Source organism: Apiospora aurea (assembly GCF_038362705.1).
Source record: "Apiospora aurea strain CBS 24483 chromosome Unknown utg000004l_segment0_segment0, whole genome shotgun sequence".
Classification (NCBI taxonomy): Eukaryota; Fungi; Ascomycota; class Sordariomycetes; order Amphisphaeriales; family Apiosporaceae; genus Apiospora; species Apiospora aurea.
Genome location: NW_027117391.1, coordinates 5,122,704 through 5,140,526, shown reverse-complemented (window position 1 = coordinate 5,140,526; position 17,823 = coordinate 5,122,704). Strand labels below are relative to the sequence as shown.

The following is a 17,823-nucleotide window of genomic DNA, read 5'->3' as shown; positions in this document are numbered from 1 at the left end:
CAAACAGAGCTCTTATCCAGATTCTACTATAGAGCAAGCTTGATACGGACGGCTGTCTGATAGTGCGTACAGTTCAGTAGGCCAAGCCCCAGCCAGAAGAGCTGTTTGCCATGGATAATCCACACCTGGGTGGGTAGAAACGCTGCCATGCCTCTCTCACGTTTAAGCGCTTGGGCGTGAGCGACTAGTCCAGTGTCCTGGCTAGCCACCCGCCATGCAGACAGACAGTGAGATGGCCATTTGTAGGGACAGCCAAACAGGCAGTCAAGCAGGCAGTCGAGTTCGGTAGCAACCTGGACACAGAGAGAGAGACTGACGAGACTGGGGCCGACGAAGAGAGAGGAGGAGACAAAGAGAGGCGCATGGCGACGCATGGCGACCAGACTGGAGCGGCGAATGAATGAGTGAATGCAATGGGTACGACGCCCCACCTTGAACCTTTTGCTCCAGCATCCATTTTAGGCGTGTACGGGATCATTACCTCTCATGGGAAGAGAAAAAAAAGGTACATGCCTAGGTTGGACCAATCTGGACCGGTGCTATTGGCTGAGTTCACCCTCACACAGTCTTGCCTCCCTTGGGATTTGTGAATTTTTAATTTTTTTTCAAAAGACTGCTGGCTTCTGGGCTTGCCTGGCACCCAGAAAGTGGTCCTCCCCCCGCCCACCAAAGCCTTCTGCTCCCCGACCCAAAAAAGAGTACTTCAACCCATCATTGGCAATTCTCTTCCCCCTCCAACTTCAACTCTTTTGGTGTTGGAAAGCCGCTCAGTCCATCGTCCATCCATTCCATTCTCCCTTCTTTTTTCTTTCCTCTCACCAATACCAACTTACCACTTTGCTCAACCGCTAAGTCAAGATGGCTGACGACTCCGCCGTAAGTCATACTATTCCTTGCCGTCTTCTGTTGCTGTTGTCGAGCCCTGCGACGTCCTGTGGTGGTGGTGCTGGTGGTAGCGAGGGGGATTTTCCACCCCGCATCTCACACAGATACATTTTGCCTAGCGAACCCCGCGACGCATTGCAACCGAACGAAGGCAGCAAGGTTCAGCGCTTTGTGCTTCGAAAATCGCCATCACATCACGAGCATATCATATTGCAACTCGAATTTTTTCTGCAGAGGGTGAATTTACTAACACGAATGTTTTTGGCAGCATGATCACACCTTCGATGCCCCGGCTGATGCCGGTGCTTCGGACACCTTCCCCATGCAGTGCTCTGCCCTGCGCAAGAACGGCTTCGTCTGCATCAAGAACCGCCCTTGCAAGATCGTCGACATGTCTACCTCGAAGACTGGAAAGCACGGTCACGCCAAGGTCCACTTGGTCGCCATCGACATCTTCACCGGCAAGAAGCTCGAAGATCTCTGCCCCTCCACCCACAACATGGACGTCCCCAACGTCAAGCGTCGCGAGTACCAGCTTGTAAGTTGTCTCCAGAAGCTGCTAGCCAAACCAGCGTGGGCTCTAACATGTGACAAACTAGCTCGACATCTCCGACGATGGTTTCCTGTCCCTGATGGGCGACGATGGTGAGACCAAGGACGATGTTCGCATGCCCGATGGTGAGATTGGTGACAAGATTACCAAGCTCTTCACCACCGAGGAGAAGGACACCAGTAAGTTTCTATACCGTTGGACCGCACATGACTAGACTGTTCGCTGACACTATTCTAGACGTTGTCATTCTCACTGCCATGGGTGAGCAGTCCGCCATTGAGGCCAAGGAGGCTCCTCGCGGCTCCTAAGCAATCTCTGATTGCAAAACTTACGATGGCGACCTCTGGTGACTAGTATGGGCGACTATGCATCTTGACGAAAGATGTTAGATGTCAGTTGCATACGGGCAATATCTTAGGAGGATACTACTCGAAGCCGTTGATGTCTGGGGCTTCACCAAACCCCATTTTGGTCGTTCTGTTGGCGGATTCTATCTGGACACATAGCCTTGTTTCCGCTGGGTACATGATGCAGCGTCATCATCCGCACGATTTTCCCCATTTCACCTTATCGTACTATCTTCCTCTGCCATGTCCTCGACATGAGGCAGTGAGTGAGGATCATGGAAACAAAACAAAAAAACGAGGCTAGGGAACCTTCTGGCGAAGACAATTTGTCCTATAGAATTTACGAATTCCACATGAACCTTTTTTGCTACGTGTTGTGTGCGATATGTGCAAGCGGATCTACAGAATCATTCGAGCTCCTCTAATAGCAGTATTCGCAAGCTGCAAGATGCTAAAAACTCCAAGATATTGGCGACCTCATTGTTCTATGTACATAAGGCGACTGGCAGTAGGATACACCATATAAAGGCCTTGTTTTGCTCGGCGATGATGACAATACGAGACAGAAGGAATCAAGCAGCACGGACGCAATCGCGCAGGCCCATTTTAGCCTCATGGCACTTTTTAAGGCTATCCGCATACCCGTGGTGGATGGAACTTCCCATATCCATCGTTAAAAGTGATCCCATCATGCTACCGGATGCCTAGCCCCGGTTGCCTCAAACTGTAACGGCATCTCCGATTATTGCTGATATGCACCTTGACGGGATGGCCTTCACCAACTTCAGCGCATACCCTGGCTTAAGAAATTTCTCCCAGCTCCGCCCCTGATCGAAAGATCGCTACAAGGGCCGGCCACCTGCTGTAATCGAGTACAGTGATAAGGGGTAACATATTGAGTTGTTCGATCATCAAACAACCAAGCCGAACTTACGCGTCAAGGAGCATTGCTTGATTGGCTGCACCTACCAAAAGCGAGCGCGAAATGGCCCCCGGCGACTACCAGCGCATGCCGGCAGGGGAGCGCTGCGAGGAGTGTGGCTCTCGTCATTGGTACTCCGAGGATGCTCTGCGGTACTGTCGCAATGGTCACCGGCTTGAAGGATACGCGCCCCATGAGGCTGGCGAGGACGAGTACGGCACTACCGGCAAAGTGCACCGCCGGAAGAAGGAGAAGCGAGAGCGGGCTGCGGTGAAGCTGGAAGGCGCCGCGGGTCGAGAATTGTACCTCGAATGTCTGCAGATAATCCTGAGGAAACAGGTCTGGTGGCTCATGAAGGAGCGTGGCCTTCCGGCTGATCTGGAAGAGATTGTCAGGGCATTCTGGGGTTTGAGGGTGAGGGACCTCCCCGCCCACGATGACGAGTTCCAGCGGGACTCGAGTGCTGGGAATAGCGAGGCCGATATTAGGGACGGAGAGCTGAGCGATGGGCCCGTTGAGACAAACCGAGTCTGGCGCCCGCAGCCAGGGGAAGGGTATGAATCTTCCGGCGCTGATAGACACGCTGGCGCTCTGTTATCTTGGTTGTTTTACACTTCGCCTCCCTATCTCGACAGCGACCTTCTGCCGCTGGGCTCAGCGCGGGGATTTGGAGTTTCTAGCCGCGGTATGTAGCTCTATTTCTGTTGCTACATGTATATCGAAACGCACCCCTGGCTAACGAAACGTGTAGATCAATGGGCTACCCAAGAACGTCCAGGATCGATTGCCTGCTGGTTACCATCGTTCACTACAGATCCGGGATCACATCCCCCCAGGAAAGCTCCAATCCGCGGTCCGAGAGATGGCCATCTCATTCAACGTCAACTACGAGGTCAAATTTCCGCCCCTGAACCATATCCCTGTCCTACTCCAGCTCATGAGAGACCTCACGTTGCCCGTGGAGGTTTTCCTCAGTGTGAAGTGCATGGCCGAAATCCTGGAAGCGGACTTCTCTTATCCCACGCGGGACAAGCAGCGCATTCTATCAACAGATGACCCGGAGGTACTCCTCCTTGCGCTCGTTGTAGTGTCGACCAAGCTACTGCATCCCCTCGACGGGGTTAGCAGACGACCAACTACACATGACGACCCCAGAGTTATGCAGATTGACTGGAAGCAATGGGAAGCTGTACGGACGAAGCAGGCTGAAGCCGTCCGCGGTCTCCAGCGTGGAGAAGAACACACGATCACCGCTTGGGAAGCAGTGACAGCAGACAAAACTGATATAGAGAAATGGTTGGATTACTTCGAACGGATGTTCGTACAAACCGGAGCAACCCCCAAGAGTAAGTGATCCTGGTTACCCCTGCCCGTCTTTAGCAAGTCTAACAGGGAGATACAGCTCCAGAAGTGGCCGCGCGGATGTTCCAAGGTGGCTCCAACGTATCCGGCAACGAGCCGAATAAAGACTCCCAGGACCAGCGCGACCATGATGAGCTGGTCGTGGAGCGGTACCAAACCGTGAACAGCACCATGAAGATTATCGAGCCAGAGCAGCCGGTGGAGACGTTTGATAAAAAGGGCAGAGCCATAACGTCCGAACGCGATTACTGCCCAGTATGGCGTACAGAGGATGACCTACCGAGAACAGCCAGGATGTTTTACAAGGAGGCCGCAAAGACGGCGGCCGTTCCCCTGCGCAGTCTGATCAACGCCGCTGCGCAGGTCGAACGACGCTTGGAGATATGGTGCGTGCAAAGGGAGAGAGCGAGACGTATGGAGGCCATGGAGACAGAGACAGATGGGGAAAATCTCCCATAAGGATATACTGGTGCAGTTGAAGCTTCGTAGTCACACTCGAGACCATTACAGACTTACAGTCTCTGGGTATATGGTCTGGGGAATTTGTAGTGGATTGGTTGTTACCAAATACCTGTATGATATGTGGTTTTTAGAGATACCCAATATGAAACCTATTTGAGATTCATCTTGAACAGAGCCTCTACCAGTGATATTCGTCATTTTACGCAAGAGGTCATCGTGAGTGGTTGGTGTACGGTAAAGCAACGCAGTCGTCAGGGCATACATTGACGTTCAATGCCGGGTAGGTGCATAGCTCGAAGCCCTCTAGCATTATGCATTAACCGGGGCTCAACAGGCCTATCAGCAATCAGCTGGCCGCAGCGGGTCCGTGCACAGCGCACACTTCCACACTCCAAAATTCGCCCCGGTGCGAGTCACCTGATAAGGTCTTTTGTCCAGAAAAGTTCCCGGTCCCCCCACCACACCTTGCAGAAGTCTCTCTCAACATCCAAATCGATCATCACCACATCGACGACGAAGACCGGCAACCAGTAAGTAGACCCTCGACGGCGACGGCGGTGCCGGATGCTGCGCTATCTGATTGACGATGAGCTAACAAATGAATAGTGCAGATGTAAGCAACTCTCTCACCCAGCCCGCGAACCGCCCACGAACGACGACACAACCCGACGTCTTGAATATTACGAAATGGAACGAAAATACTAATGTTTCTCCCAACAGCTTCGTGAAGACTCTGACGGGCAAGACCATCACCCTTGAGGTGGAGTCGAGCGACACCATCGACAATGTCAAGTCCAAGATCCAGGACAAGGAGGGCATTCCCCCGGATCAGCAGCGTCTGATCTTCGCCGGCAAGCAGCTTGAGGACGGCCGCACTCTTTCCGACTACAACATCCAGAAGGTACGCATTTGATCTTTTCTTGCTATCTGCTTCGCGCAGAGTATTCCTGGCCTGAACATGGGGGGAGAGATTGGGGCTTGGCGCGGCGGTCCACGGCCCCAAGGGTTATTGGCGCTGTTTGGAGTGCGGCCGCGGTTGCTCAGCAGATGCGTATCTCCCATGGTGCTACGTACTGTGGCAGTCATTTGAGAGGTCGGGCATTGTGCGATTGTTGCGACATTTGTCGGACTTTCGGATCGAGCATCTGTGGCCATGATTTGATGTCGGATCCGCATCCTGGCAACCCATGACGGCTCTAAACGGCCAACCAATTCGTCAAAGCGTCTCGTCCCTGATGATTTGGGTAAACTGTTATACCATACCGAGCTTGCAATGGGTCACTAACAATATTCTTCCTACAGGAGTCTACCCTCCACTTGGTCCTGCGCCTGCGTGGTGGTATCATCGAGCCCTCGCTGAAGGCTCTGGCCAGCAAGTTCAACTGCGACAAGATGATCTGCCGCAAGTGCTACGTAAGTTATTATCCTGGTAGTTCGATGATGTATGTCGTCAGTTGCTAACCCGTACCGCAGGCTCGTCTCCCTCCCCGAGCCACCAACTGCAGAAAGCGAAAGTGCGGCCACACCAACCAGCTGCGCCCCAAGAAGAAGCTCAAATAGACGATTTCTTCTCTCATCTCTCGGCGTACCTGGGTTTGGCATCATGATGACACTGATCGAAAATATACGAGTTGTCATTTTCGGGCTTGCTTGTTTCTACGATGGAACGGACGTGGTCTAGGTAGAGACAGTTTTGAGCTATGATACACGTTAAATCACTGCTTTTCTGATGCACCTTTGATCCGTTTCTACGTGAATGCCACATTGCTATTGCTGTCGTAGCCAGGCCTATATAGGGTTTGATGCTTCTAACATGATATCTGCCTTGCAATTATTAATCCACATAACCCATCGGCTACAGTAGTTCAAACGGCTGGTACGAAGTCGAGAACTATGTCAATTAGCAACATCATATTTCGAATTGATACTAGATCGCAGCAGACATGTCATAAGATTGATCCCATGTTGTATCACGAACTGGTGGATGAGGCTTATTTGGAGGTACGTACCTTGGTGCCCTTGGGGATCAATCATCAAATGGGGCCATTAGCGCGACTACCAGGATGACCGACGTGCATGGATAGCTCCCGGAGAGCTTGGGGGTGGACGGGAAAAGCTCGGGCTGCTTCCGTGGCCTCAATCGACCATCAACTTCGAGACAGCTATCTCTAACGACATTGAAGCTCCGGCACCCATCCGAATCGAAACGAGCAGCGACCTTGGTTCTGCTCATCATCATACCATAGCAGTTCTGTCAATCACAGTTGGTCCGATCCTTCGAAATGTCCGGTGCAGGAGGCTACGACGCCGTCGTGGACGTGGACGATGAGGTACGTATCCCGCAGCTCCTGACACGCAAGCCGGGGTCGTCCGTCATATTCGAACACCACAATGTGGCGAGCTTCGCATAGCTACCGCAACCGATGCGGAACTCAGCTCTAACTCGTGGGAACGCGCAGAGTGATCTGGGCCATACCGACCTGCAGGAAGACCTCGAATTCCACAACTCGACCTTCACCAACACGGCGGGCGGGCGCAACAAGGGTGCCTCCAATGTAGGGGGCCTCCCACCGCCGGCGACGGCCGCGTCCGGCTCGGGCTCCTCGTCGAAACGCTACCTGTGGACCATGTCCTTCTACGCGCAGTTCTTCGACGTCGACACGTCCTCGGTGCTGCAGCGGTGCTGGGCGGCGCTCTACCCGCGCGCCAACTTCCTCGACGTGCTCGAGGGCAACCCGGACCTGTACGGGCCCTTCTGGATCGCCACCACGGTCGTTTTCATCTTGTTCATTGCGGGCACCATCAGCCAGTGGAACGCCATGGCTGGCAACGGGCCGTTCCTGTACGACTTTCGGCTGCTCAGCGGTAGGTTCTCTCTGTCCCCTGCCCCCCTAACCTGAATCCTCGACGTTGCGTACGAGTCCTGGACAAGATACTAATTGTGCTGGATACCTACAGGTGCCGCCGGTCTTATCTACGGCTACACCCTCGTCATCCCCGTCCTCCTCTTCGGCGCCCTCAAATACTTCGGCTCCGAGAGCGCCAACCTGATGGAGTGCTGGGCCCTCTACGGCTACGCGAACCTGATCTGGATCCCCGTGGCCCTGGTCAGCTGGTCGCAGATCCAGATCCTCAACTACGTCTTCGTCGGCGTCGGGCTCGGCATGTCGGTCGCCTTCCTGCTGCGCAACATGTACCCCGTCCTCAGCGCGACGGACCGCCAGACGAGCAAGATCCTCCTGATCCTCGTCGTCGCCCTGCACTGCGGCCTCGCCATCGCCATCAAGGTGCTCTTCTTCAAGGCCGGCAGCCCGGTGGCGAAGGAGGCGCCGGCGCCCCCTGCGGAACCGCCCAAGCCCGGCGAGGGCGGCGAGGGGGTGCGGCGATGCTGCTTGCCCGATTCTTGCTGTCTTAGGGATAGAGCGGCCAAGGGAACGGGGAAGAAGAACAACCTGGGCGGACTAGTTCTAGCTGGATTAGGAAAATGAGAGAAAGACGGGGGAAAACGTGACCCGGCGTTGCTCAGGGGAGCTCTTGTAATGGAATTCTGTTATGTACACTAGGTAGCTCAATGCATTGATACCACGGTTTGGCTTTATACTAGCAACCTACTTCTTATATCAAGTTTTGCGGCTGAAGTTGTAATGGTCCTTGTGCTTTTTGGTCTTTCATATATATATATATAGATGCGCCGCGTTGGCTCTTGGTCTTGGGCCAAGTTCCCTCATACTCCCCCGGTGACAGATTAGCCTACGCTGTCCTACTTACTATCACCGAGTCGGTGTCTACAGTAGTTCTTAGATCACTGACTTCCTACCGCCTTACCGAGTCTTGATTCACGCTGTCAAACCTCCTATATGCGATCCCCAGGACCTGTTCAAGCACATTGCAGGACATTCATCGATCGCATACCGTTGCGCCAGGTATTTGCTTGCATTCTTTCCGCCATTTCTTTCTTTTTTTATTCATCTTCTTATACATTCGAGCCCTCTCTCACCTCTCAATCTTCCCCCCCTTCCCACTCCACTCGACCCAGCTCCCCGGGTACTCCCCCACCTTCTTCCACCCGGCCTCGCGCGCGATGCCCGCGGCGGCGCGGCTGCGCACGCCGGCCTTGCAGTAGAACACGACCTCGTCCTCTTGCGGCTGCGGGCGCGCGAACCCGAACCGGTCCTCGAACTCCTCGGCGCTGATGTGGAAGCTGTCCGGGCTCGTCGTGATGGGGATGTTGAGGGCGCCCGGGATCCGGCCCGTCGAGGCGAGCTCGGAGGGTTCGCGGACGTCGATTAGGGTTACGGTCGGGGGAGGGATTGGATCTGGTGGTGGCGGGAGAGGGAGCGGCGGGGTTAGCGTTTCTTTCCGGTTGGGCTTTTCGATTTCTTTGGTTGGTGGCGAGGTGGCGAGATGGGATGGGAATGGGGCAGAGATGGCGATATAGCGAGTCGAGTAGGGCAGCGCAACATACCTCTTCGAAACTCCAGATCTTGCTCCCCGTCGCCGACTCCGAAGACCAGCGCACACCGCCCGCGAGGACACGGTTGGGTCGCCGGGACGGCAGCAGCTGAGGCCGGGCGATGCTGGCAGCAACAGCGGCAGCAGGGCGGGAGGACGAGGAGGAGCTGTGCAGGCGAGCTGCCGCAGGCGAAGCGATGCAGCGCACTGCTCGAGGCGAGGCGCGCGAGCTTGCCCGCAGCAGAGTCTGCGTGCTCAAGGTCTGGAGGGATTTGGATGCCATTGTGAACCGGTATCTGTTCTTGTTTGTCGTCGTTCAATGGGGCAAGAGACGGGAATGTTTTCTAAAAGTATGTTGGAGAGCTATCAATCGTTCGTTTGTAAGCTCTCTCTCGCCGACCCGCTTCCACCACACATGGGTAATGCCGAGGGAGGGAGCTGTTGGCGCCTATGACGTGGGGACTGGACCAACCCCAGAGCTTCACTACAGAACCGTGGGGGCATCTAAACTACAGCATGTACTTTCACAACACTACGAAATCGGTTTGGATATAGTACTCAATTGCCTTGGAATATTCTTGAGACAAAGGGGGGTAATGAACTTCGTATCAAAAAGTAATCAAGCAAGTACTCCCCAATGGAATCTGCGAGGTTACAGTAGAGTGCATATAAGACTCATGAAGCGGGATTCAACTTGAGACAGGATTAGACAGCGGAAGCACCCAGTATTCTCATAAGCACATGGTTTCAAGCCATATTGACCAGACGTTCATAATGGGTATGATCGGTTTTACTTCTTTCGTTTGGTATCTACTTCAAAGTCGTAGACTTGCCAACGGACCGCCACATCGCTGTGGCGCGTCTCCATGGCTTTTGGGTAAGCATATATACAGGTGAAGGTATTACAAGGTGTTTTTTTAAAAAAAAAAGGCCGGCGGCGGCCGTGGTCATTACCAAGCCCAATCACGGATGTGGCGATCGCTAACGCCATCACATGACTTTGGGGCCTGTCCTCTCATAAGTAAGCGTTCCCGGAATGCCGGCGCAAGGGGGTATTAGGATGTTTGTGCTGAGCCGCAACTGAATGCCGACTACCACTTTCGATCCGTGAAAGTCAATGGGCAATCATCCTGGAGACTTGGTTAGTAAATGCTTATAATACTGAAAATCAAACGAGGAAAACGAACCTTGGGGAAGATGGTGGCAAACACCTTAATCTCTTCAGAAAGAGGCGTGGCATGGTGCTTCCAGTCCAGAAGCAGCGAAGCCTTGCCAATCATGAGAGCGAGGTTGAGCTGAGCGTAGTGCTGTCCCAGGCAGTAGTGAGCACCAGTGCCGAACACCAAAAAGTTCTTGGAACCCTTGACCTCGGCGTCACCAGTGTAGTATCGCTCCGGGTCGAACTCGTCGGGCCTCTCGTATACATCGGGATCGCGAAGAGCCATGTACGTCGTGGGAATCAACATGGCGCCCTTGGGGACGGTGTACGAGTCGGTAATGGGGAACGGCTTCTTGACCTCGTAGGGAACCATCAGGACAGGGGGGCGGTAACGCAGGAGCTCCTTCACCACAGCGCGCGTGTAGGCCATCGATTCGAGCTGGTCCATGTTCACGGCAGCGTGGATGTCACCATTGCGCACCTTGTGGTTCTCCTCGCGGACGCGGTCGAGGACGTCGGGTCGCTGGGCCATGATCTGGAAGAGGTACGTGGAGGCGCTGCTGGTGGCGTCCTGGGAGGCGAACAGGAAGGTGAAGAGGGTCTGGGAAATCTCCATGTCGGTGAACTCGCGGATCATGGGCATGGGCTTCTCGAGGCCCTCCGTGGACAGGCCCTTCTCGGTAGCCTCGCGCCATTTGCGGGAGTTGATCATGTCCTTGATCCAGGCGTCCATGATGCAGGTAACTTCGCCGCCGGCGTTCATGCGGACCTTGGCCTTGGCGGCGCACTTGGCAAACTCGTTCATGACCATATCGGCCGCCTTCTTGCCGCGCCACGTCTTGGTGAAGGGAATGATGATGGGGAAGTTGACGAGCTCCAGCGCTTCGGTGACCAGGAAGTAGTCGACAGTGATGCGCTTGATGGCGTCCTCCGAAATGTAGTATCCGACAAAGGTGCGGCAGGAGAGGGCGGTGATGATCTCACGGAACTCCTGCATGAAGGGAATGGGCTGGCCCTTGTTCTCCTTGGTGATGTCTGTCCAGCGGGCGAAGTAATGGCGCAGAACGTCCTCCTGGCGGGGCAGGTAGCACTCCAGAGCCTTGCGGGTGAAGAGGCCGTTGAGACCCTTGCGGTAGTCGACATGCTCCTTGCCGTCCAAGAAGACCCAGCTCTTCGCGCCGAGAATCTTGTGGGCGACATCGACGACGCAAGGCTTCGCGTAGGCGGGCGCATTGAACACCTTGCGGGCCAAGTCACGGGTCGACGCAATAACTACAAACCTGCAAAAGAAGCAATACTTTGGTTAGATTTCCAGTGCGTCGCGTTGGAGGGGATTTTGGCGGTGGGCACGTACTTGTGAAAGACGGAGACGCAGCTGAGGGGACCGCTCTTCCATTTCGCATAGTATTCCTCGAACTTGGGGTTCACCGACTGGAGGAAAGGCCCAATAAACGGCTCCTTGAAAGCCGGGCCAACAATGTTGCCCTTGCTCAGCTGGTAACTAACTGCAGCGCGGGAAAGCGAGAAAGAGTCAGCAAATATATGCACACGGGTACGGATCACCCCAATGGGTTTGCAGGCGCGTGGAGGGCGCGCATACTCTGATCGTAGGCGATGGCCAGGGCCAGCAGGGTGGCGATCCAGGTCAGGATGCCGGCATTAGAGATGGTGTCGACGACAAAGTCCACGTGCGGTGGGAGGTTGAGGTTGACGGCAGCGAACTTCTCGGCCAGCGGCGACGAGAAGCTGCTGGCGTTGGAAGCCATGTCTTTTAGAGGATGTTCGTGAATCCCGATACCGTGCGTGCTGTTCTGTTGTTATTGTGTCCGGGTCGGTTACGGTAACAGGCTGGTTACGGGCGGCGTGTGTTCTGGCGCTGGAGGGGGAGGGTCCTCGGCAGGGAAACTAGGTTTCGTACTTCTTTAGGGAGAGTAAAGGGACGCGAGGGTGTCGCCGACAGGTCAAAGAGGAAAATCCGCCAGCACGGAAGGGAAAAGGTTGGGAAACAGGAAGAGGAGGGTAGATCCTGCTTAAGGAAGATCAGCTTCCCAGGTCGCAAATGGGAAAGGGCGGCACGCCGGGGCCTGGTCTGGTGGTAGGAATTGTCTGCGGAAAGATGAGCGGGCACGACACTACTTCGAGTAAAACAGGCGTCCAGCGGTCGAAATTTGCTTGTGTTTAAATTGCCATCATCCCAAGTAGACACATTGGCAGCACTCCGCAGGAAGTCCCGGACCCTGACACCAAACGGCAGGCGGTCCGCTCCCCTACGACAATATGGCCCCTAGGGTCCCTATCAGCAGCACTATGGTCCCCTAACGTCGCTGTGGGCCCCCTTTTACTCATCATTCTGGAAAGCATCAAAGGCATAAGGCCCTGTTTTATTTTTCTAATAAGTCCGGTTACGTGTAGGATTGCTAACGTCTCGCCCCTGTGTGCCTGCGTGCCTGCGTGCCTGCGTGCCTGCGAGCTCAACAGAAGGGCTGTCTCGCTGTCAGAGGAACGGGCTGGCGCGACTGGGGGTGCCGCCCCAAAATCCGCAATAAAAGAGAGAAGAAGAAAAAAAGAGCAGATCGCCTCGGCGCTGCTAGGTTAACAACAGTGCCTTTATTTTTTTCATGTTACTGAATTGGCCAGAGGGCCAATGGCATAAGAGCATTTGTGTCAGGGGCGGGCTGTCGAGCCGTAGCCCACCCCACCCTGTCCACCCCCAATCGATTGCCTATTTGCCTATTTCGAAGCTGTCACGCCCATTGACTTTCTGACTGGCTGCTAGTGTCGGGAATTACATCGTCAGAAGCTGTGGCAGCTTACCCGGTTGAACGCTGCAACACGCCACTGCCCGCTGGGCATCGCGAATGATGCAGCTGAGGTAACCTCATGTCTTACGATCCTTACATACGCATCTGCTTACGGGCATCTTAAACCGGGTCGCGCAAATCCCATTTCCTTCTCCAACGCTGACCGACTGGAGACAATCTGTGAAAAAGGTAGGGTCGGGTGGCAGCATCTTAAGCATATCGGCTAACCTAGTCTGCTGGGCAATCTAGTTTTCTGGCTCTGGCTCTGGCTCTAATAGGTACCTGTTCGCCCGTAGTCACAGCAGGCTATCTGATAGGCAGGGATCACTTGTTTCTGCAACAGCGCGCAAATGACCGGCAAACCAGCTCGCGTAATTCTTCAGCATACCGTATCTCATCTGATTAGCGATCTCGCTACTAGTGACCAAACCAGACGCAAAATATTGACCACAACTGATCGCACTCACACCGACTTGGCGACTTGAGCAGCACACGGCCCCTTCTAAAGCGCTGGCTTGCGCCTTGGCGCGTATGAGGATGTCGATGCATTCCTATCTGATCAATTGATTGATTGAATGCCCACTTACATTGATACATGCGCGCTTCCTCACTTTTCTTTTTTAGTTCCGAGATGCCGCATGCATTTGGTGCGAGGTACGTACCCCCGAAAGAATACGAATACGATACCCCACCCGATCACGCAAGTTCGCGCTGCTAATTGGACGGACGTCGCGCTCCAAAGCATGCGCGATGCAAAAGGCGCGATGAAAGGAATGCCCAATTGCCCTATGAAACAAGGCATCGTGCACTTGACCACCGCCTGGCACCCGGGGCGCCGGGCGCTTCGTACTCCCCGAGAAACAAAAACCCAACCCAGTCCCGTTCAGCGACGGAAACCATGACCAAACCAAACCCTCGGAGCGTGCGATTGTACCTGGCTAAAATCTCGGTCGGCACTGACTCGATGGGCACATGAACACATGTCACCTGAGTCGGGTGTTCACTAGACCTTGGCACCTTGCTGCTTGCAGCCCGGGCCTCGGGGCTAGAAGGCACTCGCCGTTCTTCTAGTGGATGGACATACCGTGGCTAGACATAGTACATACATACAGTATTACGTAGTGTGTGTGTGGTCAACGGAACATCTCCGTCCTTCGTCCTCAGACAATGTGTACATGTGACCTAGCAGATATGTCTGAGGCATCGTTGGGTTGCGAGCCGCGGTAGCCGCGCCAGAGTAAACGTCTTTTCTCTTCCGTCGCACGCTTGGAGTTACGACATCCCCAGGTCGCATCGCTGGTGCTGATATATGGGCTGAACGAACGTGGCAACGTGGGTAATCAGACTTTCAGGGACGCGAACAGCCGGCAATGAAAGCCCCGGAGAGGAAATGGCCGGAGCGCGGGTGGTGGCGATTGCTGCCCCCGACCCCTACATCGTTCCCGCACGGCAAACGAAAACTCCCCGGGTGTGACCCAGACAGGCGACCAAAGGAACGGGCGCTTTGATGCGAAACGAAACAACCTCATGACGACTTGTTTCCGCTGTCAGATAGAGTAAGGCCCTGTCACGTTTGGAGGGTTCGGGTGAGACAACCCAACCGTCACCTTCGTCCGGTAAATATGCACGTGCAGGTCGGTTTCCATCGCGGCAGGATCGCGTCGCATCATGCCAGGACGATCGGAGGATAATTCCACGAGAAAAGGGGATGTCTTTTTTGATACACTTTCATCAGCCAGGAGCGCAAGCAACTTACCAGGACACAGTCAGGCAGTTTTCATTCATACATATGGGGGCAGCGAGCCACTGAGGGGTGACCCTTTCATTTTACTGATATTTATATCCGTCGCCGTCTTAATCTGTTCCAGCGGGTGGAGGATAAAATGGAAAACGGAAACAAGTACGGAGGTATGCTAACGCCGGTAATCTGGCAAGGTCCATATAATCCCATATAATACAAAATGAACTGCATACAGTTCTGGCCAACAACGTCGCAGGTAAGGCATGCAAGATGCAAATCCGCTACCACCCTACTTATGCAGCCTTAGCCGTCCTCGTTGCGGGCTGCGTAGACCAACAGTTGGCGCCCCGGTATACGGTCCACGGCGGATAGCCGCAACAGGTCGCACCGCTCCCGGGGCCCGGCGTGTGGCAGGGAAAGGGGTCGAGGCAATCGTCGTGGCCCCCGCACGGGGCTCCCGGGCAGCCCCAGTTGCCGGTCGCGCAACACGTCGTCGACGTCGGCGAATGCGTCTCCGTGTAGCAGAGATTCGGCGAAAGACATTCCGAGTCGGCGGTGCACCTCGCGCCGGGCGCGAGGGCCATCACTGGCTTGCCTTGGTCGTCGGTTACGGTAGTGACACGCCTACTGCTGCCCGTGAACGCACTGGTAGGCTTACTGCTGAACGATGTGGGAAGAGGACTAGTTGGGGTGGCCGTAGGAACTCCAGCTGGCGTGTCGGGTGTCATGCTCGACGACATTATGCTTGGGGTTGCAGTCGGCGTTGAGTCTGATGGGGGCTAATATTTTTATGGGAGATTTGTTAGGACCAGACTTTCAAATCGCAAATGAAGCAGCGTGAAAAGGGCCGTAACTATAGTTACCTGCGATGAACGGACAAGAGGCAGCGTGATGGCTGCTGCCATCCCGGCAACAATAAGAATAATCCCAAGCACGGTATACCACGTCTGCTTCCTCTGGCATCGCCGCTTCTCTTCCTGATTCGGCACTTCGTAGGCCCGGATGTAAGATTTGCGCCCATGGGAGAGGTGGTAAATGTTGGTGATCGTGTCCCCGATCCTCATTTGCGCGTGTGCTGCCAGCTGGTTCCCGTCCACATGATTACGTCCCCCGGCAGGCTCTGACGACATGGCCTGCTCCGTTTGAGATCGTGGGTATGCCCGCAAGCAGAATCCGGCGTGGTATTAAGTCAAAATGACAGCGAGCGCAACATACTCTAACTCCCAAGCAATAAACAAAGGCAACTGTATGGTGAGCATTGGAAAGCCTTCAACCGAACGCCCCAGACCCGTTCCCCAAGAATCTCCCAAAATATATACATTAAAAACGTTTCACGGATGCTGGTCGGGCAATAGGATTCAGCCCCTATTGGACCCCAATCAAATTAGAAGTCTACATATAGCCCCCTTGATGGCTGGCTGGGAATTATAGCTTACAGGATGTTCGCACACCAAGCCTGGTATCCCCTTTGTCGCTACAGCACTGCTTCTACCATGTTATACTGTACTGTATGGATCAGTAGTTATTAATACCACTGGCATAATGTTTATTTTAATAGATATCATAGCTACCCTAAAATGAGTGCAATGCCTGATCGGGCAGATCGGGAATCAGTTGATCATTCATGGAAAGTATCATGCGAGAAGCGGCGTTCTCACCATCAAGGGGATATTCCTTGGTTCGCGTAAGCAAATTGCATGAAGGATGCCGCCATGTAGGTCCTACCACTCGCGCGTCGCCCCTGTAATCTCTTTTGTGCGAGCTGAGAGGCCTTGCGTAGGGGCAATCCGGTTTCTGTAGATACCAGCTCAAAGCTTTGCCTGAACGAGGCATCTTCAATACTCGTCCATTTCCCTCACAGCTGAACACGCCGCGCCTGTCAGTCACATCGGTTTGTAACCCCTGTACCGCTAAACCGACGCCTTTCGACCCCATCTCACGCAGCGCACCACCAACGAACTGCAATAGGCGAGGCTTATCACAAGTCCAAAAGAACAGTCGGCGGCAATGGACGGTATCTCAGCGGCCGCCAGCGTCGGTCAGCTCGTGCATTACGGAGGAGCGGTGACGGTGACGCTGATCCGACTCATCAGAGACATACACCGCGGCCCAGTGATTTACAAAAGCGAAGAGACCAACGTTCGACACTTGTTGCGGCTGGTCCGCAAGATCTCGATGGAGAAAGATTGCCACACTCACGAGTTCCGAGAGCTCTTTGCCAGACTCGACACCGTAGCGCACAAGATTCTTCAGCTGCTCCAGGGCACTTCTTCGTCTTTGCTGCGCAGGGTCATATCCGCCATAACGAGACACCGCGCACTCTCGGGGGCTTTCCGGGAATTGTATGCCACGCGCGAATTGCTTCATTTTCACATTTCGTGTTCCCTCAGCCAGGATGTAAGAGCGTGCCTCGAAAGACGGACGGTGAAGCTATACAAGCATCCCGATCAAGGCAGTGTGGACAGCTTCACGGCTCAGGGCCTCACAGGGACCATCCTTGGATCAAACCAGCATAGATCCCGACCACGATTCGAGATCGTTGGTAATAACATTGGATACAACGCGCTAATCGATATTGGTAACGACACGGTGCTCGAAAACCACAACCGAGGCACATCATCAAATGAAGGTCCGATTATATTCAAAGACAACGTCGCTCGGGATTATACGACACTGAAAGTGGGCAATACTGCCAGGCGTGACTTCAACGACATCCTGACCACGCACCGTAACGGTCCCCTGGAGGCCAGAGAGCCACGGGCCCTATTCTTTAACTCGAATCAGACGCCAGATGGCCGCGCTGAAGATGAAGATGTACGGCAGTTGGCAAACCCCCCTCGTTCCTCGCGGAGGCACCGGTGCCTGGCCAACTGGCCGGCTTCGTTGCAGAGCTGCCCTGCTCATCCCGGAGGGAATGGCCGAATTGACCGACTATTACTGCGAGATCCGGTCGCCGATGCGAATGGCAGCCGCAAATACCGTGAACTGAGACGCTGGGAAAAGGGGCAAATAGTTATGGAAAGAAGTCTTGGCATCCGATGCTGGTGGTCACACTGAGGGATTCAACGTGGCGAAATGAAAAAGCATAGAGGGGAGGGCTAAGCAACAGCCGAAAAGCAACGAAGGAATAAGTTGTTGA

The 17,823-nt window shown here is 54.4% G+C and overlaps 7 protein-coding genes across 7 annotated transcripts; 5 read left to right on the top strand and 2 right to left on the bottom strand.

The window, feature by feature from the left end:
* Window positions 1-847: 847 nt before the first annotated feature.
* PG986_006354 (eukaryotic translation initiation factor eif-5a) lies at window positions 848-1,746 on the top strand (the record flags this gene model as incomplete). Its single annotated transcript, XM_066842576.1, has 4 exons — window positions 848-876; window positions 1,154-1,423; window positions 1,485-1,617; window positions 1,676-1,746. Exons 1-4 carry the CDS (start codon window positions 859-861, stop codon window positions 1,744-1,746), a joined length of 492 nt encoding a protein of 163 aa, XP_066702438.1. The 5' UTR covers window positions 848-858.
* A 1,024-nt stretch (window positions 1,747-2,770) lies between these two features.
* Window positions 2,771-4,528, top strand: PG986_006353 (uncharacterized protein; the record flags this gene model as incomplete). Its single annotated transcript, XM_066842575.1, is given in 4 exon segments — window positions 2,771-3,220; window positions 3,237-3,392; window positions 3,459-4,053; window positions 4,110-4,528. 4 exon segments carry the CDS (start codon window positions 2,771-2,773, stop codon window positions 4,526-4,528), a joined length of 1,620 nt encoding a protein of 539 aa, XP_066702437.1.
* Window positions 4,529-6,813: 2,285 nt separating this feature from the next.
* On the top strand, window positions 6,814-8,019 carry PG986_006352 (uncharacterized protein; the record flags this gene model as incomplete). The annotated part of the gene is made up of 3 exons (XM_066842574.1): window positions 6,814-6,861; window positions 6,991-7,396; window positions 7,490-8,019. 3 exons carry the CDS (start codon window positions 6,814-6,816, stop codon window positions 8,017-8,019), a joined length of 984 nt encoding a protein of 327 aa, XP_066702436.1.
* A 505-nt stretch (window positions 8,020-8,524) lies between these two features.
* On the bottom strand, window positions 8,525-9,266 carry PG986_006351 (thiosulfate sulfurtransferase-like protein; the record flags this gene model as incomplete). The annotated part of the gene is made up of 2 exons (XM_066842573.1): window positions 8,525-8,847; window positions 9,008-9,266. The coding sequence occupies 2 exons, from the start codon at window positions 9,264-9,266 to the stop codon at window positions 8,525-8,527; spliced, it is 582 nt and encodes a 193-aa protein (XP_066702435.1).
* Window positions 9,267-10,074: 808 nt separating this feature from the next.
* PG986_006350 (cytochrome p450 61) lies at window positions 10,075-11,908 on the bottom strand (the record flags this gene model as incomplete). Its single annotated transcript, XM_066842572.1, has 4 exons — window positions 10,075-10,113; window positions 10,171-11,422; window positions 11,497-11,647; window positions 11,743-11,908. The coding sequence occupies 4 exons, from the start codon at window positions 11,906-11,908 to the stop codon at window positions 10,075-10,077; spliced, it is 1,608 nt and encodes a 535-aa protein (XP_066702434.1).
* Window positions 11,909-14,826: 2,918 nt separating this feature from the next.
* On the top strand, window positions 14,827-15,467 carry PG986_006349 (uncharacterized protein; the record flags this gene model as incomplete). Its single annotated transcript, XM_066842571.1, has 4 exons — window positions 14,827-14,851; window positions 14,920-14,940; window positions 15,024-15,332; window positions 15,385-15,467. The coding sequence occupies 4 exons, from the start codon at window positions 14,827-14,829 to the stop codon at window positions 15,465-15,467; spliced, it is 438 nt and encodes a 145-aa protein (XP_066702433.1).
* Window positions 15,468-16,691: 1,224 nt separating this feature from the next.
* Window positions 16,692-17,741, top strand: PG986_006348 (uncharacterized protein; the record flags this gene model as incomplete). The annotated part of the gene is made up of 1 exon (XM_066842570.1): window positions 16,692-17,741. One exon carries the CDS (start codon window positions 16,692-16,694, stop codon window positions 17,739-17,741), a length of 1,050 nt encoding a protein of 349 aa, XP_066702432.1.
* Window positions 17,742-17,823: the final 82 nt, after the last annotated feature.